This window comes from Mycteria americana, chromosome 1 (genome assembly GCF_035582795.1).
Source record: "Mycteria americana isolate JAX WOST 10 ecotype Jacksonville Zoo and Gardens chromosome 1, USCA_MyAme_1.0, whole genome shotgun sequence".
Classification (NCBI taxonomy): domain Eukaryota; kingdom Metazoa; phylum Chordata; class Aves; order Ciconiiformes; family Ciconiidae; genus Mycteria; species Mycteria americana.
In genome coordinates this window covers 86,792,251-86,820,036 of record NC_134365.1, presented here as the reverse complement: position 1 = coordinate 86,820,036, position 27,786 = coordinate 86,792,251, and the positions used below count along the sequence as shown (strand labels likewise).

The 27,786-nt window shown below is 41.2% G+C and overlaps 1 protein-coding gene across 1 annotated transcript in view; it reads right to left on the bottom strand.

Annotated features, from left to right (window-relative positions):
- Positions 1-975: 975 nt before the first annotated feature.
- Positions 976-27,786, bottom strand: part of CLCN1 (chloride voltage-gated channel 1) — a 44,565-nt gene continuing 17,754 nt past the window's right edge. Inside the window, exons 8-23 of the mRNA XM_075510339.1 lie at positions 25,823-25,948; positions 18,578-18,662; positions 15,949-16,050; positions 14,061-14,145; positions 13,485-13,634; positions 11,129-11,198; positions 9,520-9,630; positions 9,177-9,390; positions 8,314-8,447; positions 7,565-7,791; positions 7,338-7,443; positions 5,538-5,620; positions 4,740-4,778; positions 3,979-4,083; positions 1,971-2,057; positions 976-1,488 (exon numbers count right to left, since the gene is read on the bottom strand). Coding sequence (XP_075366454.1) covers positions 1,090-1,488; positions 1,971-2,057; positions 3,979-4,083; positions 4,740-4,778; positions 5,538-5,620; positions 7,338-7,443; positions 7,565-7,791; positions 8,314-8,447; positions 9,177-9,390; positions 9,520-9,630; positions 11,129-11,198; positions 13,485-13,634; positions 14,061-14,145; positions 15,949-16,050; positions 18,578-18,662; positions 25,823-25,948 — 2,123 coding nt within the window. The 3' untranslated portion in view covers positions 976-1,089. The remainder of the gene's footprint in view (positions 1,489-1,970; positions 2,058-3,978; positions 4,084-4,739; positions 4,779-5,537; positions 5,621-7,337; positions 7,444-7,564; positions 7,792-8,313; positions 8,448-9,176; positions 9,391-9,519; positions 9,631-11,128; positions 11,199-13,484; positions 13,635-14,060; positions 14,146-15,948; positions 16,051-18,577; positions 18,663-25,822; positions 25,949-27,786) is intronic.

Here is a 27,786-nt window from a genome sequence, read left to right as displayed (position 1 = left end):
AGAAGTGAGAGCTGGAATTCTCGGATCTGAGGTATGCAGAAATATGTGGAAAGTAGGCAGGGTAGAATTACCAGGAAAGAGAGCAGGAGTTTTCAGAGAGAAACCTGTTTTCAAAGTGTAGAAAATGTGGCTTCCCTCTGCTGTATTTCTTGGCAGCCTGCTAACACTGCATATTTTTTTTTGCGTTGTTATATTTTAAGACTATAACTTTGTAAAAATTGTGAACAGTGATTCAGAGACAGACACAAGTACTTGAAATATAGGTGCATGCATGCTTTTACTCCTCTCCCTCCAACACTGAGGATGCCCCCACTTAAGATTTTCCCATTCTATTTAAAAATTCCAGAGATGATGGGAAAACAAAGAGGCTTTCCTCCTTCCAGTGCTTTTCTTAGAGCCCTGGCTGAATTCAAGACATGAGACATAGACCGAATATTTTCCTCCCACCTGTTTTTAGGGCACGGCTCAGCTAAAGAACAGAGGAGAAGCTCCTAACTGCACCCCCATCCAGGAAAATCCCAGAGTAAAAATTAAGAAAGAGGGAAAATGTTCTACATGGGAATGTTGCGGGGGGGGGGGGATGCAAGATAAGAGCTAATGAAAAGGAGCTGCAGCAACATGGACAGGATTATAGTCAGAAGCAGCAATATGCTTCATGGCTGGAAGTCTGGCTATGTTTACACTGGTGCATGCAGGCCAGGTGTGACTGGAAGGATAACACCAATGGAGAATGAGAAGAGCTGCTCCTTCTCCACTTTCCACGTGACAGATTGACCCAGAGCATCCTGACTGTGTCCAGCAGTATTCATGTCCTGTTACAATCCCTTCTGCCATGTTACATAGACATGGCAGAAGCCTAAGCATTATGACCCTGCCCTTAGCCACCTTGCAGTCCACATCTGACTCCTGCACACACCCATATAGTCCAACAGCCTAACAGTCTTTGCACAGAAAGAAAGCAGCTGATTCCCCAGCTGAATCAATCCTCTGTGGGGATTGCGAAGAACATCCAAAAGCTTCTCTTTGAGGAGCAAACACAAGAAGACTGGCTCAACTGAAGAGTGTGATGGACTACTCCCCTCACACCAGCTATAAGGGCACATCCTCATCCTCATATTCATCCTCATCTAGGTCAGTGGAGCGTAGGCTTATGTCCTTGAGGATGTCTGAGATATTTTCAGCAACTGGCCCTGCTAGCTCCATCTCTTCCAACTCAGTATCAGTAGCATAAGCAGAGCACAGGACTTCTCCCTCTTCATGCAAGTGTGAGGGCTGGGGGGAGTGTGAGCAGGGAGGCAGTGGGCTCTCTGTTCCCAAGTCCACTGCTTGCTGTGCTGTCACCATGGAGTTGTCCTGCCGGCTCCACACCTGAGTGGCCTGGCTGACCTTCTCACTGCTGATGGAAGTCCGGTTGGTATCGCGGAAACTGGCAAGGGGTGGGCGGAGGCGAACCCCAGAGCGTGTGGAGCCCTCTATTGCCTTCTGAAGCTATGAGAAGAACAAAAGTTCAGAAAAAATGGATGAAAGGGAGGCTGACCCAGCCCTACCTAGCAGAAGTTCATCTAGTCTCTACGGTAAAGGGATCACAAATAGAATCACAGCTCTACCTCTGGGGCCTGTGGAGATCATCTTTTACACTGGTGTTGTAATTTTTCATTCCACGGTAAATAACAAATTCCACACCACTTTCAGAGACAGTAATAGCCACTCAGTTAAGAGCCATACACTCATGAAAAGGACAAACCATGTAACATCCCTGTAAACAACACCTGCTGCCTCCTCTGAAATACAGTCATCCATTCCTCTACATGGCTTCCAAAGGGTTGACTCAGAATTCAACACTAGATTGAAAATGTAGCAATAGCAGTTATATATATTGCCAGCTGGATCCTCCAACATCTCTAAGTTATTGGAATGATCCACAGGGCATTTGCAGTTGATTAGGAGGAGATGAAAGGATCTGTACTTACCTCTTCCAAAGCCAACACTCCCCTCAGCTTCCCCATACTGGTTACATAGGCATGGCTGAGGCCCAGTAAAGAGAACAATGTATGCGTCTATGAGCAAAACCACAAAAGACCATGTCAGGGACTTTGGAAACTGGTAACACGATACTTGTGGCTGGAGCTGGGACTTGGGATTTAGAAATGGGAATCACAAAGGCATGCAAGTGCAGTCATCCCAGTGAGAAACTACCTCTTCCCTTCCCCTTTTGTAGCTAGCAAATACTACCCTTTGGTCCTTCTGCTGTGCAGCCATAGTTGGGAGTGTGTTGATGATGGAGAGCACATTCTCAAGGTCACTCCCATCCTGCATCTGGCAAACAGAGATTCACATGCAACACCCTGTGTATTTGGGGACTTATGCAGATCCTATTTAATTTTGGTGCTGGAAATTAAACTATCATATAGTACTACGCAAAATCAGAATCTGCTTAGGTTATTTATTCCAGTGCTTTCCAGTGCTAGAAGATTCCTTTTTTCCTGTTCCAGAATATTTCTTGCCAAGGCAGGTAAAACTTTAGCTTGTTGATGCTTATCCAGTGCAGTGGGAACACGGAGAACAAGTTATTCCCTTTCTCTTACAAAGCCTTCTTAAAAGGACAGATATCACACTGCTATCAGTCTTCTTTTCTTCAGACTAAATATACCCCATTATTTTACTGTTCTTCATAGATCAGGTTTTCTAAAACTTTCAGCATTCTCAGTGCTCATCTGTGGGGTATTTCCAGCCTCCAGGTTCTTTAAGCTGAGCTCTAGCTGGACTTTACCTGTGACCTTACATGAAGTCATTCTTTCACAGCTGGTGTTTGCCTTCTTTTTAATATCACATGAGATATCAAATGTCATATTCAAGTGTGAACTAGGGAAAATCTCATTTCTCAGGAACAAGACATTTTACCCTAATGTAAATGAAAATCAGACTGGTTAAATACAATTCAGTCATAATAAGCTGTGATATTCTTGCCACTGTCAGTAGTCTCACATTTAGCTCTAACTATGCATACCTCAGATAGTTTGATTATTTATTCCTGCATTTTTATGCATTGAAGTTAAGCTGACTTGTCTGTTATTTCAGAGTTTTTCATTTGCTCTTTTTTTACGAGAGGTATGAAACTTTCCCCATTTGCAGTCTTCAGGTATAATTTCTTGTAACCCTTATATTCTCAAAGATAAATGCTAGTGGTTTTCAGATTACTTCAGCCAGCCCTTTAGAAAACACCAAACTCATCTTAAGTATATGCTAACCTGTTCTTATTTTGCTCAAGGCTGAGATCTTACCCCTTTGGTAACAGTAACTAATTAATTTTGTGCAAGGCATATGCTGACCATTCACGTTAAATGAGTATTGATAAACACAAGCACTGTGCACTTTTGCTTCAGTAGACTGCTTTCCTTTTCCATTGAGTGAAAGCCCAGTCCTCTCTTACTCCTGATATATGATTGCTTTTACCCCAGTCATCCTCTGCTAACTCTAGAAGTTGTATGATCCCACTTCCTCTTTCCTTGTGCTTCAGTCCGATGAAGAGCCTATGATATAGGGTGGTTTCAAGCAACTCTTCTCATGCACTGAGACAGACTCTACACCCTGACAGAAACACCCTGAGAAATCCAGGAGTACTCATTCCAGTGCTGCACACTGACAAAGCAGAGTGTAAATATCAGTGTAATGCCCCCAGTAGCAAGGCATACAATGCTTCTGTTAATGTAGTGGTTGGAAAATGTTATGTGGTGTCCAAAAGCTATTTCGATAAATGCACTCAGACTTCTTATCGTGTAGCCTTTCATTTTGCAGGAGATGGGAGGTACACGAAGAAGGTTATAGGAACAAACTGACTTCTGTAGCTGGATGTGGAGGTAGCTGGTGATAGAAGTCGTAGGTGAAGACAAGGAGAAGAAATAAGTCATAGACTAGACTTGCAATGATAGAGAGGGTGGAGAAAAACAACATATGCATCAGAGAGACATCTACACCCACCTTGTGCAGGGAAGTTCTCTCCACCAGTTGGAAAGGGGAAGGGTCTATGCGGCAGCTGTCAAAGCACACGTTCTTGTTCAGCTCCTCCTGTTCCCAAGCATCTATCTGACACAGGAAAGAAGAGGAATCACTCACAGTAATCAGCAGTGTTGCTGTCTTGTGTACCCAAACTAGTCCCATTCTCCTGTTAATGCTTCTTTCCTTCCTATATAGATCATTCATCTTGCCCATTGTATCACACCCCTCAGGCTTCCCATCCCTTCCTTGCCAGATGTCAAGTTCCTATGGAAACAGAACAATTCCAGTACCTCAGAGGTTTTCTGAGAAGGTGAGGTTTTGCTCCTTCCTGCTTAAAGAGGGAGTGAACGTCTTAACTTTCCTTTTTGAGTGGATCTTCCCCTTGTCATTGCAAGATAATAGTTCCTTTGTGTAAAAAATGAAGGAACAACATAGACCCACAGAAAGATTTAGGTGACGGGGTACCTGTGGAAGTCTCTAGTCCAAAACCCTGCTCACAGCAGGACTGACTTCAAAACTAGATCAGATTAGTCAGAGCCTTACTCAGCACATCTAGCAGAACAATCTCTTCTCTTATTGGGTGAGACTTGCCCACTGTGCAACTCTAAGAGGAAAATGGCTTTAGTTGTGGCTTTATGTGGCAATCACTGAGGTTGTTGGAGTTCAGGAAGTATTGCAAGTGATAGGAAATGGGCAAAAGAAGCACTCAGTTAACTTCACTCCCTTTCTGCACCCAGTTTTACCTCTTCTGGCCTCATGGTGTCAACGACTTCCACTGGCTCCTGTAGGAGAAAACACTGTTCAGGACAGACAAAGAACCCACAGTTTCACAGAGTACGGAAAGGAAAAATTTGCACAGCCTCCTCACCCCATGTGGTCCCTTTTTTGTTCCAAATAATATATTACTGAGTGTTTAGATTTTCTTTATACTCATACATTATAAGGTGTACTCTGTACTTGCTGTGCTTCCCTTGCCAATGAAGATTGACTATGGAATGCTGGTGGAGCAATTCAGGTGCCTAAACATGGCCATCTAGTACTGCTTTAGATGCTCTCAGATATCCCACATGGGGTCCAACCACTGCCCTAGAGTGGATAGGTCTCCCATAGGCTCTGTATGATATCCACCAACCTTGTGCAGATGTGTCAGATACCCAAGGGCATCTAACATGGCACAAGGCAAAAGGATTTTTTCATTTTTATCTGGCCAAAACTGTTTGCCAAATGGAATAGAACTGCACTTTATTCCAGGTTAGCCAGAATAGCATTAAGTTATTCACTGAGAAAAAGATGCCCACACTCAGTCATGATGGTAGCCTTGACACCTGAGCACAGATGGCTCTTTAGGAAGATGCACACTCCTTTACAGTAATCACACCCTTCCTCCTTGGAGAGAGTTCCCCACTGATGCTGTCAGAGTTCAAGACCATAAGCGTGTCCATGCTTTAGCCACACTTGGTTCTATACCACATACTTTGGTTCTATTTCCATTGCATTCCCTTCCCTCTTCAGGGTACTACTAGGCTCTCTGTATCCCTAACCTGGACGGTACTCTCTGTTTCGAGTGGACGATTGTAATGGCACAAGAGATGCTGGATCAGTTGCCTCAGACTCCTGAAATTGCCTGAAGAATGAAAACAAACACATGGATAAGAGAGAAGAACAAGAGAGATACAAAAATACAAAGCCCTATGCCCATCTCCTTGCCCAAGGCAGGCTGGAAAATAATATGAGGGACATAATAGATCGTATATGACAGGGTTGAGCCAGTCACAATCTAGCATTCAGTTTGTAAGATGGTGTCTGGGACATGCCAGAATAAATATTCCCATGCAATATCTTTTCCTCAAGGACAGGAAACAAACCATTACAAAGTAGACCTTGCAGATAATATTCTTAGATTGGTGTCCCTGAATTTAAAAAAAAAAACAACAACAACAAAAACCCAACAGAAGCAAGGAAGCAAGACTACTAACACAGCAATCTGATACAAGGGATAAACTGCTGTGACTAGAGGTTTCTGCAGTCCACAAAGAGAATGTGGTTTGGAGCATGAGTATGGAAAGGGGAGATGAGAATTTGGAAATTACTTCAAAGACAAAACATATCAACAGCCTCAATGTGACAGGTACAAAGGGGTGAGGAGTCCATGGGTTGTGCCAGCAGTGTAATGGTAAGAATGAAAAAGACTGTAGAATTATTCTCCCAGGCAGGACAGTCGGGAATTAGCAAAGAGGAGGAGATAGGGTTTGGTGCTGTTTGAAGTGAACAAGGCTGTGGAGGAAGGTTGGTCAGAAACAATGACAGCTGTGAGCCAAACTAAAAATTATGGCAGGGAAAGCCTTGTGAAGTCACCCCTGCTCCAATTCCTCTTGTCACTCCTGGATCACTCAGTACTAGCTTTACGTAAAATGTCTCACACACTGTCCTTGTTTTGATGTTATTCTTTTTCTGATTTGGTAAGGAAGGTAGATGGCTGTCCCACCACTCTACTGCCCTGGAAGCATAAAGTGGATTTTCCTATGCCTTAGAGGTTCAGTCATACATGAGTGGTGCTAAGGAACCAGAATATGCTCTATGCTATATTACATGCTAACCTTTGGGTGCCTAAAAGCATGAGCCAGAGTCCTATCCTCTGTATTCACTCTCAAGATTGGGCTACACCTCTGTGCTTACTCATTCTCTGCATATTTCAAGACATAAAGGAAAAAACACCTCACCATCCTGCATCAAATATACATGCTATATGAATCAGAAATGAGCTATGAGTACAGTCTTGGAAGCAAAGCTAATATAGGCTGGCGTGGCACACAAAGAACACAATACATCAGTATTTGTCCATCATATTAATGTAGCTGAATCAAAGAGATGTGTGTTCCAAGGGAGGAGCTGTTCACTTTTGGAGATAGCTGAACAACAGCCTAAGCTTCTCAAAAAACGAGTACAGATGTTTAGGTCTCTGGCTGCTTTTCCCAGGGAAATTTATTCACAGGGTGAAGGAAGCAAGAGATGGGACCCTTCCACACAGACTCTCCAGAAAATGTCCAAGGAGATGTTATTGCAAAGGATGGAGTGGGGAGTACTGACAGAGAGAGAGCAGACTGAGTGGGCCTACTTTTGCCATACTCTCTGAGGGATCACAAACAGAAAATATTTCCAGGTATGTTACATTGATGTTGAGGTGCATTAACAAAGTACCTTTAATAAAGGAACAGCAGAGAAAGCTCCTTCTCTCAGTCTCTGGGAAATCAGCACCTCGCACAGGCATGTACACACAGTTAGGATGAAAGCTTCCTCAAGCTGGCTAGGATGTGGCTGAGGCATGCCAGAATTTACCATACCTGGGAGTTGCTGTGGCTCCAAAGTTTCAGGCATTTGTTTAAGAGGACTTGTTGGACCATTGGGCTCCTCTGGGTAACTGGGAGTGGGACTTGGGGGCTGAGGCAGCTGTTATGGAAAGGAGAGAAAAGAAAGTCCACCCTGTGTCATTTCTTTCTCAGCCTCTCCAAATGTCTTACTGCTTCTTAAGCAGTCTCTGTGTTGCAGTCTCTCCACTTCTCTCCCTCACCTCTCCTTTCTCATCTGTATCCTCATCCTCATCAACATAAGCAAAAGATTCATGCTTCAGGTTTGGCAGGGCTGCCCATGGTCCCTTGCTGTGCCCATCGTAGGGTGCCTCAGACAGCTTCTGCTGCATTTCTCTGTTGAGGAGCCGTCGCCGTTCTGGGCTTATATGTCTCTGGAGGAGAGCCTGCAGTTCAGATCGCTCTACGGACCCCAGAAGGATCATGGTCTCTGCATAACACAGGGCAGAGAAACCATTAAGCCGCTTCAAGGTTTTGAATGTCCCCTGCCACACACTGCCCCTTCTTCCCTCCAGCCTCTTCATAGTGCTTGTACTGATACTATCTAGAGCTATACAAGAGTCATTGACCAGCCCTGCTAGTTGCTGCTAATATACTGTGGGACTGTGGGAAGCTCACGATCCCCAACTTGTTCCACTCCTCAGCACCACATCAGAAGCAGGCTCTTTACTTATGCAAGATCCCTCCCTCTTGTCACAGTTCAGTCCACAAACTTCCCACACACCTTCCTTACCTGCTATATCTGCTTCACTGCCCACACTCCAGCTTACCTGTCTGACCAGCTGAAAGAGCCTTCTGTCGTACATCATCCATAGCAGAAGATATTTAGGATCATTTTTTTATGTAGTGGGTCACACTGTCTCCTTCACAGCATGTAATTTTAAAGCTAGTTTCTTTGGCTCTTTAAGCTGAGACAGTCTTCAGGAAGGACCAGTTGCTACACATTGCTTACCTGGTGAGTCCACCAAAGGCAAAGTCTTAACAGTGGTGCTTTGCAGTAGAGTTTGTAAGTCTCGGTATTTACAGTTGGAGGAGACAAATTTCACATCTTGGACCATAATATCCTCAACAAAGATATTGTATTTGCTGTGAATTGATGGACAATAGGGTGAAGAGTTGGCATATTAAAAATGTCTAGCAGATAAATTCCTTAAAGAAATATATAAATGACCACTTCTTTAAATAGTGTTCTCAATACCGTTGCTAAATAATCTTCTGTGAGAATAACCAAAGAAGACTTTCCAACAGGATCAACACAGATTAACTGGACTTTTGTTACAGTTGTATTCCACTCCATTACCCCTCACCATAAAAATACACACATATATATATACATATATGTATAGATGCTTTATATGTACATACCTATATATATTATATATACTAGAGAGAGGAAGAAATGTATATGAATAATTGAATTTTGTTTTAACCAAACTATCCAAATAAAATGATGTTTCAAACATTTGCTGGAGAGAAAATCCAAACCCCACTGAATTCAGAAAAAAATGGAAAATGAGACACTTGACTTTTAAATTTTTAAACTGAAGCAATTTGGTAATATTAATACAAATTCAGTAACGTTGCAGGTTATTCAAATCTGTGCTTTCAGTGAAAAAAAGGACTTTTCTCCATTTCTGTGCATGAACCCGAGTTCTACTCCACCACTTTTTTTTTCTCACGCCAGGCCTATTCTGCCTTTTTATTTTCTTTGTAGTACTATCCCCTTTTCATGACCTTTTATTCTCCCATGGTCTCATCCTCTTCTGCTTTATTTCTTTGCTACTCCCCACCTCCACCTCTGTTTTACTACTATACCTTATGTGATTCCAGCCCAGGTCTGGCAGGTAGGGCAACTTCTTCACCTGGATGATGCTATCATAGAGGCTGGGCTGCAGACTCTGGGCCACCATGTTGGCAAGAATGACAGCCACCATCATGGGGAGGATGTGAGAGATCTGACCTGTGAGCTCGAAGCAAATCACAGCAGTGGAGACAGTATGGCTCACTGCTCCTGTCAGAGCTGCTGCACCTTTCCCAGGTAGGGTGGAAAATGAATAGGGAGAGAAGAAGACTGCCATATAGAAACAGCATGTCATGTCAACCAAGAAAGTCATGGGGATGGGACCAGGTGAAGAAAAAGAAAGACGCGAAGACTCACCAATGACAGCATACCCTCCAGGTAAGATCTGATAAACAATACCATCAAAGAGGATCCCGTTGGGAAAAAGTGATGCCATGATTTCTCCAATAAGACGCCCAAATGCAGCACCTGGAAAATATCACTGACAATTACAGAAATAACATCTAAGGAACACTGAGTCTGTTCTGTACAGCTATGCTGGGCAACCACTTGAGTATTTTCTAACAGAAACAAAATCAAAACTTACATTAAAATGACACTGGGGACTAAAGAGTATTCCTCAGTTACAAAATATAGAAGTTAGACTGAAGAGGACAAAAAGGTACTAAGATACGTAAAAACAGTTGACCCCTCATTCTTCCACTTAGGCGCACCAGGCACAGTGTTATTTGTGATTCCCAGGTAGGAGGAAATATTTTCAGAATATGTACAATGTCAGTCCAGATCACAGTTGAGGCCCTTCACACACTCATTCTATGAATGTCCAAACACTGGAATCACAGCTTACAGAAGAATTTAGGTGGGAAGGGATTTTTAGAGGTCTTGTTCTGACCTCTGCTCACAACAGGGCTAATTTCAAAGTGAGATCAAGTTACCCAGGGGCTTGTCCAGACAAGCTTTAAAAGTCTGCAAGGATGGAGATTCTCCAGCTTTTCTGAGCACCTTCACCAAGGAAACAATTTTTTTCTTACGTCCCATCAGAATTTCCCGTTGCAACTTGTGCCTTTACCTCCTGTTTACTGTGTATCTCTAAGAGGAATCTTTCTATCCTCTCTATCCCCTGCTGCATTAGGTGGTGAAGGCTGCAGTTAGATCCCCTCTTGGCCTTCTCTTGGTGGCCAGGTGGACACGGAATGGCACAATATTCCAGAATTGTGTCCAAAATGCTGAATGCAGGGAAATAACCAATTTCTTTGCCTTGTTGGCTAGGCTTTTCCTAATACAGCCTCGTTTGTGGTTAGCCTTCATCACTGCAAGGGCATGCTACTGACTCATATTCAGTTGCTGCCTGCCAGAACCCAGAGGTCCTTAGCACGCACCATTTCATTTAAGAGCTGTGGATACTTAATGCTGAACTTCATGAGCTTGTATACTTTAGTCTAACATAGCCTCTCTTTCTTAACATTAGCATCATATTCTTTTCATTTTTTGGTCTTGGAATTAAAACCAGTTAAAAAACCAATAAACTCCCATATGTTACCATATTTCACTCAGAAGAAATGACTAAGTATTGGATTACATTGCAGGTACTAGTTTTAAGGTTATGTCTTCTAGTTGGCCTTCAGGGGTGAAAGGAGCAACTACTGCTAATTGTAGGATTAGAGTTTCTCTGTAGGTGAAGAGGCAGAGAACTTAGAAGGCCATGGCTCAGCATGCCTCCCTACAGTGTGGCTTTCCCTATGTAAAAGGACAGGGATTTTCTCCTCAGCATTTGGATTTGGGGGGTGGACAAATGCCAAAAGCAGAGACTGAGAGGCTGGTATATGGACTGTTAACCAAGCTTGTCATAGACATCAAGTGATGACTCCTCATCCACTAGAAGAAACAGACTGGGTACCTACGCAATGTCTCTCTTATCCTCTCCACCTGTCAGACCTATATGCTGCAACACAAAATTGAAACTCACCTAGAACAAAAACAGGCATGAAGCCTCCACAGGGGATTGGCATCGTGGTAGCAATGACAGACATCCAGAACTAGAACAGAGGCAGAGGACGCGGTTGTTACTGAGCAGCAATACCATCTTCTGCAGCCCCGCTCTACTGCCCAGCCTGTGAATCCGTGAGGAGACATGTTCTGAGGGATCTGGAAGTTCAGCCAGAAAGTGAAGTGTAAAGGGGCTGTGGGGTGTGAAGGGGAGCTGGAGGAACTCTGGCAACACGCCAACACCGACGCAGAGGACCTCTGAGCAACTGCTGTGGTGGCAGGGAAGCTGAATCACCACGGGGGTGGATGAATATGATAACTCCTTTGCCTTGGACCTCAGAAGTTAGATTTCCTACTGCTCCAAACAGCTTCACTTTTCATAGAACAAGGTTGTCAAAATTTCAGACTCAGAAAGATTTCAGTGTGAAGGGAAGGGAGGTCTCTCCCCCAACTCCCTGCTCCCAGAAAGGCTAATTTGTAAGTTAGATCAGGTTGCTCAGGGCCTTGCCCACGTGAGTTCTGAACATCTTGAAGGGTGGAGATTTCCCAGCTTTTCTGGGCATTTGTGCCACTGCTGACCCACACTCCGGGGAGAATTTTTTCCTGAAGTCCAACTGTCATAAGTTTCCTTTATTGTAGCTTGTGTCTGTTGCCTCTTGTCCTATCACTATGTTGGGCAAAATGATGAAATCTGTCCTGGTACTGCTAAGACCAATTCAAATGCTGACTTAGCCCAGCACATATAGACTTCTTCTGGAGACAACAGCCTAATCTTACAAACACCTCAACTCAGACTTTCTCAGGCAATATGACAAGAGATTTCCACAGTTGAGGGAAACACAGAGAATGCTGCTGTTTCAAAAGCTTGTACAAAGAAGTGTACTGGCAAGATGTCCCTTGCTGCAGCAGTATCATCCATAGGAGAAAGAAAACTATGGGCCAGCACATCAAGAGCAATACTTTCAGGTATTTCAGGACCATATTATCCTCAGACTGGGCAAATCCTTCCTGTTCAAGGTCCACCTTTGAGGAGGTGATGCCTCTGCAGACGTTGTAGCTGTAGACAAGTTACTAATCTGTAGACAGTCAGTTTAGTGAAAGGAAATCCACCCAAGACAGCTTTTCCACTGTAACTCTCATAAGATGGTTGGCATAAAAGGGAAAATGAAGCCAGGATGTAGCCTTCTATTTAGGAAAGCCCTCTACAAAGGTAACAAAGAGCAGAACAGTGTCTCTCAGCCCATGGTAGAGGAACATGCTGTAAGGATGGGTTGGACCATCAATTTGATACTGGCTTTCTAGAGTCAGATAGACACAGGAGATAGAGTCAGGATAGATACACCATGTAGTCCATCCCTCTTTTATTCAAGTAAATGAGACCATAAAGTCTGCTTGATACAGTGTAATCAGAATTATCACACAAGCAGAACCCTTAACTGCCTGCCAGAAATTTGATAGTGTTTTACTTTAGGTGGAATCAGCTGTGTCAATGAATCATTGATGTCCATTCCTGATCTACTGCTATTGCAAGGTGGCCTTAGCTCTTTTGCTTCTTTGCTACAAAAAAATCACCATTTCTATGAAATTTTTACCCTTTTATCCCCCCCCCCCTTAGGAAAACCTCTTTCTTGCTAGTTGTATTTTGAATACTGGAATATAATGTTTTCTTCTTTCAAATCTCTTTTCTTGCTCTGTCATGTGTCAGTTACCCAGCTGATCCTTTCAGAGGCTGAACAGTTGCAACTTCCACAGACCATGTCAGCTCAGAACATTTAATCCACTGTTGTTTTCCAAGAAGTGAGTAAAACTGTTTTCAGCTGCATTTCTCCATCAAGTTACAGTACTGCTAACAAATCCTTGAGCCTCATGCAACTATAGATTGTGCTTGCATATTCTTATTTGTCTCCTATCTGTAGCCAGGAATATCAAGTAGACTGTATCAGACTTTATTTAGACCAAATATAAATTATCTGAGAGCTTTTTACTCAATTACTTATTTTTCTGGAACTTGAGAAATCTTTCCTGATGTAGTCCTCCCTACCAACTACTACACAGTGGGTACTGAAGGTCATTCAGCAGGATGCATGAGGAAGATGACCTAGGGAGCAGTGAAGGAGGTCACTATATTAAGGCCAGGAAACTATTCCCTAATAATTTTGGTAATCTTGCATTCAAGTTGGGCAAAAATCACTTCAAAAGATGTAAGACCCCATTTCAGTTGTAGTGCTTCATTCAATACCCAGCAAGTCCTCATTGGCAGTTCACAAACTATTTTACAAAGGATCAAGAACAGTCACTCTGAGTGGAGAAGGGTTATGGTGAACTGGGTTTCCTACCTTCATGAGGAAGAAAAGCAGGATGATGATGAAGACACTGACTTTGGGATGGATCCAGGCAGCAGATTTCCCTAGGATCTGAGGGTCCCCTGTGTATTTTGCCCAGGTATAGTTATCAAAGAGAGAGCTGATGGCTTCCCGTGGCATCAACTAAACAGCAAAAACAACCAGGCATGAGCCATGAGATTAGATGGAGTAAATATTCTACCTCTGGTCCAAGAAAGTGGAGGAGATTTTTACTTCGGTAATTCATGGTTATGAGACTTAATTCACATTTTTAAGCTTCAGGAAGAGAGACAGGACTTTACCTGAACTGGTGAAAGTATAACTACTTTCACACATGGGGTAACATCTTCCTTATTACTTGCTTAGGAGAGTGGACCTTTCTCAAGTTTTATATGAAGGAGATAGCAGAGATCATAAGTCTCAGAATATAGTCCCTCCTCAGTCCAAAGTCCTCCCAAATCTTTCTTCCCCTTTCCGTGACATAAAACCTTATGGTTTATCAGGGCACAGGATAAGGGGAGACTGTTCCGCAGAACTGCACAGAATTGCAAATACACATCCCACTCTCACCTCTCCTGCCATGAACTGCCCAAATCCTGGAGGAAAGGTCACAGTTGCTATAAGGAAGGTTATAACCCCAGGGTATATGAGGCGGCTGAAAAGAAATAAAAGTTTATTAAAATAACCTCACATTCTTTTCTTGTAGTGCTATCACTTCAGGACTATGAATGCTATTTCTGTGAAAGCTCTCTGCCACATCTGTATCCATTGCTTTGGAGTTCTGTTACTGGCAATTTAATGCCTTACTCCACCGATCATCATCATTCATAGAGAGTTCAACTGTCAGCAAAGCCATTTTTCCCATCAGAATTAATGTAATGGGAGGGAGGGAGGGAGAGAGGGATATACAAAATGCACAGACTTGAATACTCAGGGAGATATGTATTTACAATGATGTGTTGACCTATTGTCAAAAGCCAGCACCTCCTCCATTTGTCCTGATTATGCCAGTCTTGCCTCTTCATCCCCCATGCAATCTATCCTGTCCTAGTGTATTTAAATGCAGGGTTTTTTCATATGTTTCTGCATGCATCCCCCATTGCATTAATTCTTATGAGAAGAACTGTTTTTCTTTCCATTGAAATGCTGACCGTCACAATTTTTGGGAAGGTGTCCTTGGTGGCTAGTGGGTCTAGCTGTGCAGGGCCAGTGGGGCATAGCTGGACAGCAGGCTGAAGCCATCTGTGTTTTCCTACTGCTGTGTCCAATCCCAGGATGGATCTCTGGGTACACTGTGCCACTTCATGGGCACTAATACAACATAAGTCTAAGCTGCCTCCACGTGCTGGACTAATCCTGTCAGGCCTCCGCTGACAAATTACTGTGTTCCCTACAGGAAGTTCTGGCTGAGATGCTGTGGTATTCAGGAAGACAAAATGCAACCTTTAATTTCTTTCAGTCTAAGAACCTACAAAATTCTGAGAAATTAGTGAAAAGTTTAAATTCCCACTTTTCAGGCTTTGCTCCACTTCTCTGTTAACTTTGTTTGCTAGCTTTGCTGGTGCTTGTGGGTAATGCTATATAATGAAGAAAGACAATTTTTCTTCCACATAATAGATTAAGTAAGTTAGTTTGAACTTCTTTTTAACTAGTGGTTTTCTTCTGCTCAGATCTGCAACTTGCTAAGAAAGGTAGGTCCTCCACACCTCTCAACTTAAAAAATTCTCACAGCATCAGGTTTCTTCTGTAAAGAGACTGAAGCCATTTACAGTTAGCCACCTTTTCTTCTTCAGGTTATAACTTTGGAAGTTATAAGTTTATTAGAGAGGGGAAAAAAGTATCTTCAAGTGCCCTGTAAAACCTTTATTGCTAAGATTTTATTTTGTTTTGCATTCTCTTCCATGCTACAATTCATACCATTTGGTTACTATCAGTTTCAGCTTTTGGTTCGTAAGTATGCAGTAATTGCAATACTGCAGCACATTCTTTACATTTTTGCCTACATTTTGATTTTTAAAAATTTAGATTTTAAAGACATAGATTTCAGTTGTATTTAATTTTCTTAAATACAAATTATGTTGAATTTATTTTTTGCAGGTTCTAAAGAAATAAGCAGAGGCAGCATGATCTTAAGAAGCATGATCATTGATTTTCTAATTAAAAACATTTTCTGTCCAATCAGTAGTTTCCCTTGTCCTCTTAATGAATGTTACAGAGTCTCCCTTCTAAATCAAGAAGCTATTTGAAACTATTGGGGCTGGTCAAGAAAAAATCCATCTCAGAACAAATTCTCTTGATGTTTGCAGATATCTTATTCTCATATAATTTCAGTCTCTCATATTTTTACTATCTTACCTTGAAATAGTTCTACTAGCTTCCAGGAAGCATTTGTTACTATTCAATACCAATAGGGTATAAAAATCTGGTCTCTAAAGAGAGTATCTTCAAAGGCACTCACTATTTGGTGAGAAACTGGCTCAGAGCTGTGTGACGGCGGATGCATAGGACCACTTGGCGATTGAGATAAACGAAAAATGCTCCAAGGAATCCAGAACATATCCTAAAGTGGAGAAAATGAAATAAAATGATACCAAACAACAGATAATACACAAGCCATCAACCAAGAAACTGAGTTTAACTGTTTTTCATCTTCAGCTGTTTATGAAGTCTTTTAAATGTCACCTAGAGGGTTACTCCTACAGCAACTCACTTGAAGATATTGACTCCCTGATGAAAGGGGAGAGATTATTTTGGACCTCTTTGTCACACACACTGCCATTTTACCACTTCAATTTTCTCTTGCTTAGAGGGGGACATCTCATCTATAAAAACTTATAAAACAATCTATTAAAAAGGACTGCCAGATCTCAGTGGGGGCTGGAGAAGAGCAACTGGACAAAGACCAGTATTGTCAGAACTTAGACATCAGGTTGGAACAGGAAATAGTAAAAATGAAGGGAGTTTAACAAAACTCAGCAAAATTATATACCTACATCAAATATTAAAAGTAATAGCAACTCTTGTGCCTAAAGCAAAGTATGTCATTTCTATGATCCTAATCACTTAGGCCTGTGTTCCTGATCCTAATAAAGCCAAAAAAGTATACTTGTCTAAGGACTGGCCTTGATCCTTGTGCTCTCTAGCTTAATGAGACCTGGATAAATAGGGCCTAATACGCAAAGGTGAAGGAAAAAAAAAGAGTGAAAAAAGAGTGCATTTAGAATTGGTATGGGGAAGTATTATTTTATGTGGCAAATAATTAACCCACAGAATACTGAGGATAAAGAGGTAATATTTTCATTCTATTAATTTTTAAAATCAATGGAATTTTCCTTTGTTATATGTTATGCAGGCCTTTGCCAAATCTCATTCAAAGATTAATTTAGCTTACTTAAAAAGCTGTATGTTGAAAAAATCCTGCTTGATAATTTAAAAATTGCATAGAAACAAGTTTAAACTAAATATAAAGCTGTTCACAGAAAAACTTGTCCAATGAGCTTCTTTTAAGTATTTTAAGCCAGCACTGTTTAGCACTACTGTTAAAATAGACCAGTCCCTTAGGCAATACAAGCCTAAGGGCTGCACAGTGAGCGGAATTTCTTTATAATACTTTATATTAAAAAATAGATCCCTCCATTCCTGCCTATCAATTTGTCAATAAAATAGAAGTGCTCCTCCTGTATACATTTTGCAAATTAACAACATTTGCTGACACAGAAGAACAAGATCTACCTGTTGATAGTGCTTGGGCTGGCTCAGTTTTTTGTCCTACCTGAAAGTGAAGAAATATGTTGGATAGAAAGAGAGTTCAACTTTGAAACTTAATGTTAAGAGAATCTGGAGCATTCCAAGTTGGCATCAGGACTTTATCCAAGACTATCCAAGTCTTTAGCTTTTTTTTTTTAAACTACCACATTGGACACCCAGGCATTTGAAAGCATTTCACAGTTGTCATATACTCCTTTCCTAGCCTATGTACAATACTGCAAAAACCCAGCTCTGCCAACCCTGTTTGAAACAGAATGACAAGAATTTTTTCATTCTATCAGCTGTAAATCACAAGGAATACCTTTGTCCTTGCCAATCTAAACAAATAGATTCCCCCAAGTTCAGCACGCAAGTCTATTTAAGGAGAAGAACAAAGTGGATATATATTACTAGCAAAAGCTCCTGTATATTCATAGATTTTCAAGATATTTTATGTCTTCAAAAAATCCTACTTGAGTTCATATTCAAGTAAATGAATATGAGAGCAGCCTACTAAAAGGAGCTGGAAAAACTCAACTATATTTCTGATCTTGGATCCAGGTCTTGCAACAGAGTATGTTCACAATGCCAGCACAGGTATTTGTTCCTACAGTGTATTCCCTTCACTACTGCTCTGCAGTGATTTCCCTGGAGCCTCTCTGAAGCTCTAACCCAAGACTTTTCCTCACAGCAATTCCAAACTCAGGTTTTCTCTAGTATCTCCCAATTATTTTCTCATTTTTCTTAAGTTCTTCCTTTCTTTTCCCAAAATTTCCTCCACAAATGAAAACAACTCAGATATGTCCATAAATAAAATAAAACTGACACTCATCTTAATAAATTAACTGTTTTTCTCATTGGATCCAATTATGGTTCAGTTACCCTTGCCACCATGTTGAGTGTACCAATCTCTCTTGAAAATGATAACCATTCTGACCTTGTAAAAGGGAAACTTCCTGGTTAAATCTTTTGCCCCATTTTTGTCAAGTGAAAAGGCCATACTTGTTGGGTCAGTTCATTTGGGGATGCCATCAACATGGTTAAAGGGCCATTCAGTAAATCTATACCCAGAACCTAGACCAAGTTAGACTTACTTTTTTTCCAGAACTTAATTTCTGAAAAAGATATATGGAAAGGAAATAGCAAAGAGCTTGATAGTACCCACATTACCCATTGTGTTACATGGGCACCATTTCTGAAGGAGGAATCCCAACAAGCAGAGGCCTTAATTGTGACAATCAAAGTGTTCAAAAGACCTGTAACTGTTTTGCAAAATAATTCCTAACAGAGCTCACATGATAACCTTTGTAGAACAAGGAGCCAGGCTCCTGGTAACTTACCCTATTACAGCAAATGCTGGCAGCTCTTGCAGATCAAAGGGGAAATCCATGCGAAAGTTCGTTCTGAACAGGGCTGTGATGGTAACTGTGAAGGAAGAAAGAGGTAGAGGAGGAAAGGGAATAATGAGGTGAGAAGTTAAATGCCATAAAAGCTAGGTGTAAGGGACAGGTTAACTAGTTATATACATGTTCCTGTGGGATTTCATGACATTATACACAATATTACAGATTGGCAGACTGCTCTGATTTTAGTAGTGCCTATTTTTGAGCACTTGCAACCCTAGCACTCTAGATGGTATAGGTTTGTTTTCAGGGAATGTATATTTTCTTTTTAGCTACAATCCCAGATTTTTAAAGAGTTTTCTTTTCTTTCTTTTCTTCCACCATCCGTTCTTTAGGAAATAAAAACTCTTCCCACTATACTCACTGAACTCTCTTTGCCAAGGCAGGCAGTGCTTACATATCTAGGGAAGCTGTGTCATGCAGAGTTGTGATTGCCTTCTAGAAGCAAAACTCAGATCTTCTCTGAAGTTATATCTGCAAAAATTTTGACTGGTACCAAAAGAATGAAAGTCTTAGAAAGTGGAGATGGAAAAGATCAGCTAAGCCCCATCTTCTCCAGCTCACCTCTCCTGGTAGTGTTGCACTGCTAAAATGACTCAGATGCTGAAACCTGTCCTGCTTTTACCTGGAGATACCTAATTGTGTGGAAACAGTAAGTATCTGTATGCCCATAGGTGAAGTACAAATTACCAATCTAGTGCAGCGTGAAAATGCAGCTGAATGAGGATGGATATAAATCCCAACTTGCCCTGGAAGAAGAAATTATTTGCACAATGAGGAAAGAAAAGAAGCAGTGAAAATCTAGCATTACATGATAATTACAGGAGGCATTAATTACTTGTTAATTGGTCAGACAGGACCAGGTTTAGAGCAATGATTTAATCAGCTCTCTATGGGTTACATTACCTAAGATAGCTAAGCCTGTCTAACAGCATGCTACTATCCAAAATGGGAAGCTCTTACTCCCTGTCTCTTCACCCTGTTCCTTCCCTCCTGGCTGCACTGTTCTCCCTTCCTGTCAGGCCCACTCTGACACATGTTAAAGCCTTCACAGAGTTCTTTCACCTCATTAAAACCTACCAGAAAACCCATCTGCTCTTTTCCTGGATTAGTCCTCTGCCAGGGAAGTGCATTGAATGGAGGGGTCCAACGAACGCAGAGATGGTACAAGGGAGGGGTGGAAGAACAGTCAGGGAGGGAAGATGGTGAAAAGCAGGATGTCCTCCTTTTTGTTAGATCAGCCCAAGAAAGGGATCATCTCGATTTAGTTTTAGAAAACAGATAGTCCAAGCCACTAAATGACAGTGCATTAAATTTATAGGAGGGCTCACTTCCGAAGAGTTTTGCCCCAGGGTGGCAAAGATGACCAAGGCAAAGAGAAACAGTCACAGCACTTAGTCTGGCTCTTTCCAGGTTCCTTCTCTACTCCCACAAGACAGAAAGAGATTCCTACAGAAAGATTCATCCCACCTATCTTCATCCTCTTTCCTGAGTGACTAAGCCATCCTGAAACTGCATGGCTAAGCCCTTTTCTCTCCATTGGCTACAAACTCTACTAGCTTAGAGTAGCTGTCCAACTCTTACAATGTGAAAGTTAAGAGAAGTAAAAAGAAATTAGAAAGTCCATTTAATGGGAAAGTCTACTTAAAAAAGCTTCGAACTTTAAAATACCACTAAGCCATGTGTAGAAGTGATCAGAAAGAGCAGGAGGAAGGCAAGGTGTAAAACACTATGGCAAATAAGATGAAGGCTCAGGACATGGTAAAACAGAAATCCTGCAAATTGCAGGACTCCAGTCTTCTATGATTAGCAAACAGGGGCCTAAGTTGCAGCAGCCAACCAGAATGGTCCAGATGTTATTTGTAAAGTACAGATAATGGTGTAAAGCCAGCCAGCAAAGCTATCAGTATCCAGAAGCCAGCAATGATTTTATGTGTCTAAGAAAAAGAAGAATTTTGGTGAGATGCTACACAACTTATTTGCACCTGTCTACTCTGATGTGATTGCTTACCTACCTGCTACTTCCTGGTAGCAATGATGCAGTTTGGAGGTAAAAAATGACAATAAATGTTAAACAAGCTGCAGGCATAAAAAGCATTAAAATCTGAGGCAGATTAGGATTGACATGGATGAGCTATTTTAAAAAAATAATTCACCTTCTTTAATGAGCATCAGGGCTTCCTGGGACTGGAGGGGGACCGATGGGTAGATTATGTGTTTAAGAAGGTTGTGGTGCAATGTGGTAAAGTACAAAGAGAGCTGTGCATTAGCACCTGGCAAATTGGTTAAATACATATAGATTTTAAAAGCAAGCACAACCCTGGAAATACCTGTTTTGAACCTCAAAGCCAAGGAAAAATCCCAAAAAGATAATTCAAATGAATAAAAACTTTGTGATGTGGAGTTTTTTAACAAAACTGTAAAACCAGATTAAGGGGAATGGTATTTATTTAGATTATTGAGAGGTCCCACATGAGGCTGTGGAGCCTCATGTGGAGGTCCACTGATCAAACAGCAAAAGGGAAAATATTACCATGGATCAGAAGCTAGCCCAGAGAGAGAAAAAAAAGTGGGTTTATCATGTCAGACATGTCACAGTGTCATAGTACACATGTAGCAGGAGTTGCTAATTGTTGTCTTGGGGCCCTGTGGTGTTGAATGGATTTCTTCAGAGGTCAATATTGGAGCTGATCCTGTTTAACATCTGCATTAATGTCCTGGATGACAGGATGGAACTCACTCATCAGTGACCATACTGAACTGGGGAGGGAGAGAAGGGGGTGGTTTGTCACCTGGAGGGCTTCATTCAGAGCACCCTCCACAAACTGGAGGAGCTGACCAGTAGGAACATGATAAATTCAACAAAGACAAATATTTAGTCCTGCACCTGGAGTGGCACATGCGTCGGTACAGTCTGGTGGCCTAGTGAACAGGAAAAGCTCTCATGCGAGTGGATCCTGGTGGGTACAATGCTTAATATGTGCCCTTGTGGCAATAAAAGCTAACCACAAACGGCCACATCAGCAAAAGCACAACCATCTGGTTTATGGTGGTGATTATTTCCTTCTATATGGCACTGAAGAAACCACATCTAGAAAACCCAGTACAAACAAAACTGGAGAGAGTCCAGTGGTGAGCCACGAGATGGTCCAGGGCATGGGCAGAGGGAGAGGCTGCAGGAACTAGCTCTGCTCAGCCTGGAAACTAGAAGGCCCAAGGGGATTCTAACAGAAGTCTCCCCTTCCTCATGGGGAAGTTGTAAAGACACAGTGAAAGAAAGAGAGGTGATGGGCACTACTTCCAACAAGGGAATTTTGTCTACATATAATGAGCAAATGCGTCTTTTTGGAGGGGTGGTTCAGCACTGGAACAGATACCCAGAGAGAAAATTGTCCATGCTGTAAGCAGGAGTTTGGAGTAGAGAGCTCCAGGGGTCTCTTCCAAAGTAAATCTTTCTATGATTCTATGATTATGAATTTTCTGAGGAAGACAGCAAAATCTACACGTGATACTGAATTAGTTTATCCTGTTGGAAGCAGAGAGGACTGCATGAGAAAGGCAATGTTCTGTATTGATGAATGCAAAGTAATACATTGGGGGAAGATAAATGACACATTAGAAAGGAATCTAATTTAACAATAGTATTTCAAGAAAGAGAGTTGGATCACTGTAGACAGCTCTAGGAAAATGGTCTTTTTACCTTTTTCCTAACTGTGGCTGCTAGAAGTGTGTAAAAGCTGCATAAAAATGGTATTATAATGCACAGTATTGCATTGCAGTATTGTAATGCCTTCCAGTAAATCCATTTGATAGCCACATCTGCTTGGAACTCTGATAATTTCATCCCAAAAATATTCTGGAAGAAAATGGAAAATGCTTGCCTAAGCAGAAAAGTTAGTTCATATATTATGTATGAATTTGCAATAGTTTACACATTCCACATGAACATTACAGGTAGATGTGCATAATGCACATTAAGGAAAGCAGTTTCTTCCACTTTCAAGTACATTAACCCACCCCATACAAAGGCTTTCTTACTGGGTGATAATAGTAGCCATACAGGAAACTGGCACAAAGACATCTGCTTATCTACCGAATGCATAACTTCTGGGAGTAGACAAGACTTCAGAGATTGTGAAGGCATCAGAGAGGAAGCCTAAGAAAAACCCTTGCATGAACAAAGACTAAAAAGACCATGCTTGTAACTTTCAGAAGGAAATGAGCAGGAAAAGACATGAAAGATAAGTTAGAGCAGGCATGATAAAGGATCATAAAATAATGAATGAGTTACTTGACTAGACAAAAGTTTCTAGTTCCTTAATACAAGGACAAGGAGACTGGCAACACAGACAAAGAAAATTCAGAGCTACGAAAAGGAACTATTTTTCATAGACAATTCAATCATGGAACTTTTTAACCCAGACAGTCAATGAAGCAGAATGTAAGGAGCCATTAATGTGGGTATTAAAGCTGTCTGGATGATTTTGAAGAAGGAACAGAAATTAAGATGTTTCAGGATTAAGCTAATTTTAATGATTTGAGAAATCAGCAAGGGAACTAAGTAGATAAAGTGAAGGATAGGAGATTAGCTCCTGTCACCTGTCTTTGACTTTCTTATCTTTTCCTCTGGAAAGAACAGAAAGATGTGTTTTTTGTGACAGATCTGATGGTTCAATACTCCTCAATATGAGGTAGTGTTTCACAGACAAAGTTGTAGTCACTTTCTACATTCAAGTAGAAAGTGCAGTCACTTTCTATATTCAAGAGAATATTCAAGCCAAATAATGTTTTAGCACAAAAAAAATCCAACCCTGTGAAGTCAAGACAGACATAAGTTATAGCAGTTTTAAGTAAGGGAACTGCCCACATGGAGCTCAGATCAATAAAACAGATATAACTCCAAGAATAAAAGATAAAGACATTATAAGCCAGAAGTTTACAAAGAAATGGCTGCCTTCTGCCATTCCCACAGTATCTGAAAGAGAATAGAATAGACTATTTCAGTTGGAAGGGACCTGTAATGATCATCTAGTCCAACTGCCTGACCAGTTCAGGGCTGACAAAGTTAAAGCCTGTTATTAAGGGCATTGTCCAAATGCCTCTTAAACACTGACAGGCTTGGGGCATTGACCACGTCTCTACGAAGCCTGTTCCAGTGTTTGACCACCCTCTCAGTAAAGAAGTGCTTCCTAATGTCCAGTCTAAACCTCCCCTGGCACAGCTTTGAACCGTTCCCACATGTCCTATCACTGGATACCAGGGAGAAGAGATCAGCACCTCCCTCTCCACGTCCCCTCCTCAGGAAGCTGTAGAGAGCAATGAGGTCATCCCTCAGCCTCCTTTTCTCTAAAATAGCCAAGCCCAAAGTCCTTAGCCAGTCCTCATAAGACATTCCTTCCAGGCCTTTCACCAGCTTTGTTGCCCTCCTCTGGATGCATTCAAGGACCTTTACATCCTCCTTAAATTGTGGGGCTCAGAACTGCACACAGTACTCAAGGTGGGGTGACACCAACGCTGAATACAGTGGGATAATCACCTCTTTTGACTGGCTGGTTATGCTGTGTTTGATGTACCCCAGGATAAGATTTGCCCTCTTGGCTGCCAGGGCACACTGCTGACTCGTATTAAGCCTGCTGTCAACCAACACCCCCAGATCCCTTTCCACAGGGCTGCTCTCCAGCCACTTCTCTCCCAGTTTATAATTGTGTCCAGCGTTACTCCATCCCAAGTGCAGAATCTGGCATTTGGACTTGTTAAATTTCATCCCATTAATCATAGCCCAATGCTCCAATCTATTTAGATCCCTCTGAAAGGCCTCTTGTCCCTCAAGAGAGTCAACAGCACCTCCCAGTTTGGTATCATCAGCAAACTTGCTAATGGTACATTCAACTCCTGCATCCAGGTCGTTGATAAATACATTGAACAGAACTGGCCCTAGAATTGAACCCTAAGGAACACTGCTGGTGACGGGTCTCCAGCCAGATGTAGCCCCATTCACTACAATTCTTTGAGCTCTGCCCTTCAGCCAGATCTTGACCCAGCACACCTTGAACCTGCTCATCCCACAGCTGGACAACTTGTCCAGAAGGATGCTATGTGGGACAGTATCAAAAGCCTTACTAAAATCCAGAAAAACTATATCCACTGCCTTCCCTTCATCTACTAGACAGGTGACCTTATCATAGAAGGATATCAAATTAGTTAAACAGGACTTTCCCTTTGTGAACCCATGTTGACTGTGCCTGGTGATTGCATTGTTCTTTAAATGCCTTTCAATAGTAACCAGTATGATCTTCTCCATAATTTTTCCAGGAACTGAGGTTAGACTAACAGGTCCGTAGTTCCCTGGGTCTTCCCTCACGCCCTGTTTGTAAATTGGAATAACCTTGGCTAGCTTCCAGTCTGCAGGGACCTCCCTAGACTCCCAAGACCTTTGGTAGATGATTGAGAGGGGTCCTGCCATAACATCCACTAACTCCTTCAGTACTCTGGGATGAATCCCATCAGGCCCCATGGACTTGTGAACATCCAGCTGATACAACTGGTCCCTTACAATTTCAGCATCCACAAATGGAAAGTCACTGTTCCTGCATTTGTAGTCCTGCTAATGCTCTCCTGAACAAGCTTGTTCTGTGCTATTTCTGTCTGCACAAATGTTGCACTTATGCTTTTCTGTAACTTGAGACAGTTATTTTTTCAGGACCTTCAGTCACACCCTACCAATTCTGTAGCCTCCTAATCATTTTATCATCTCAATTTTCTAGGCTATCTGTTTTTTATGCTTCTAGTCAAGAGATGACCAAAGCAGACCATGGCATTTCCAGCAGATCGCAGCAGCATACACTGTGGTATGTATTACATCCTCTGTGATGGGATACCTCTATATTTGCAGCCTTGACATTATGCTGAGTAGAGGCAAAAATCCCACCTCAGGGGCCCTCTTACTTGCCAAGGACTCATATCCAGTCATTTTTCAGTCATATCTCCAGCACACCTAGGTTGGGTTGTACAATTGATGACATAAGATACTTCCCTTTCTCTTTCTTTCTGTACTGCTGGAAGTCACATGTCATGGCAGAAGTTTCAAACATCATACAAGGTTGTAGTTTTGAGGAAGATGGAAAATAATAAATTAATAGAGCAAATTTTGTACAAAGAGAGCAGGAATGGTTCTCAGCTTACCTGCATCCTTGTTCCAAACAGCAAGGACTCGGAAAATGAAGGCACTAAAGGTAGCTGCAAAGAAACCTCTCCAATAGTTGCGCACAGCAAAGTATGTAGAAGTGACCTCAATGCTGAAAAGGACCCCTAGAAAGAGTTGGAAAGGGAGCAAAGTTAAAATCAGAAGTGTAATGTTAGAAGCATGAGAGAGGCTTCTAAATAGTCTAGAGCAGTGGTCTCCAAACTTCTTTGAACGCACACCCCTATAAAAAAATTTTTGAGCACGTACCCCCAATATATGTGTATTTATTTAAAAATTATATACATGCACTACTGTACTGTATATACTGTACTGTACTGTATATACTGTATATACTGTACTGTACTGTACATAATATACTGTACTGTATATTATGTATATTACATAATATACTGTACTGTACTGCACTGTACATAATATATTATGTACAATATAAAACGTACACAAAAAATAGAAATTAAAAAAGGATGAGATAAAGATGAAATAAACAAAATTTTAAAAATAATTTGTTTTATTTATTAATGGAACAAAAAAAATTTTTGTTCTCACTAAAAATATTTATATTCTTTATTTTTTTAAATCTTGATTTAACACTTGGTGATACAGTGATTTAAAGGTCTGGTTCCATGTTCAGTTTATTTTGATAATTGGTCTTAATAGCTGAAAAAGATATCTCACAAAGATACATAGATGAAATGCAAGAAATGCATCATTGGCTGTGCTTACTAAATTGTGATATTATTTTTTCAATCCCATCCACCACTTATGCAAAGATTTTTGTTGAAATTTGGATAGTAAATGTCCATCTTCCCTGATGTCAATCAGTTGTTCTTGCAAACTGATCAGAAGGTCTTGAATTTTTATTTCTTTAACAGATAGGTTCAAAACTCACCGAAACTCTTAATCTGGAAGATTTTAAAACAGGTTAGCAAGTTCTGTTTTCAAGGTTTTTAAGTGTACATATATGAGAGTTTTTGTATTTGTACACTTACATTGTATTTGGCAACAAATTCACAAAATTTCCACAAGTTTCTTTTGAAAAGCAGTTACTTTCTCACTTACTGTTAGAACATCACTTTCACCTTGAAGGGATACATCAAGTATGTTTATTTTTTTGAAAATAACTGCTAGGTGGCATGCTACTGACAGACGCTTGTCATCACAGAAAAGAGCAAATTCAGAACACTTGTCTTTTTGTAAAAGAAAAATGTGTAACTGGTCTTTAAATGCAATAACTCTTTTAAAAGCCCATTGCCACGAGATAACCAGCAAATGTCTCTATGGTACAAAGGATTTTCATGGTCACTCCTCATCTCATTATGAAGTATTGTAAAGATTCTACTGTTTGAGGGTCTTGTTTTTATGAAGTTAAACACATCAATGACATCCTGTAGCACTTTGTGCACGTCTGGCTCCCATTTCTTTGCTGCAATAGCTTGCCTATGAACAACGCAGTGAATGCATTTCAGGTGTGGTGCTATCTATGTAACCTTACCATGCAATCCTTTTCTTATGGCAGTCAAAGCAGTCACTCCACCAGTCGTTACACTTGCACAGCTTTTCCATAAAACATTTTTATTAAAGAAGTAATTTACTGTTGAGAATATAGCTTCTCTGGTAGATCTTTCTTTAGTGGCTCACAGAAAGTGGTTCTTCATGTATTTCACTATCGAAAGAGAATCTAGCAAAGACCATAAGCTGAGACATGTTAGAAACATCTGTACTTTCATCCAGCTGCATAGCAAGCCTCTCACACTGTGTAATTTGTACTGCTACTTGTTTCTTCAAATCTTCAGCAATGTTTTCTATGCGTCTTCCCACAGTGTTTGCTGACAAAGGAATGCATTTTAGTTTGCCACTTCATTGCTTTCTGTGTATTATTTCAGCCATTTTTGCCGTGGCAGGAAGAACAAGTGTTTCCCCAGTGGTATGTGGCTTTTTGTCT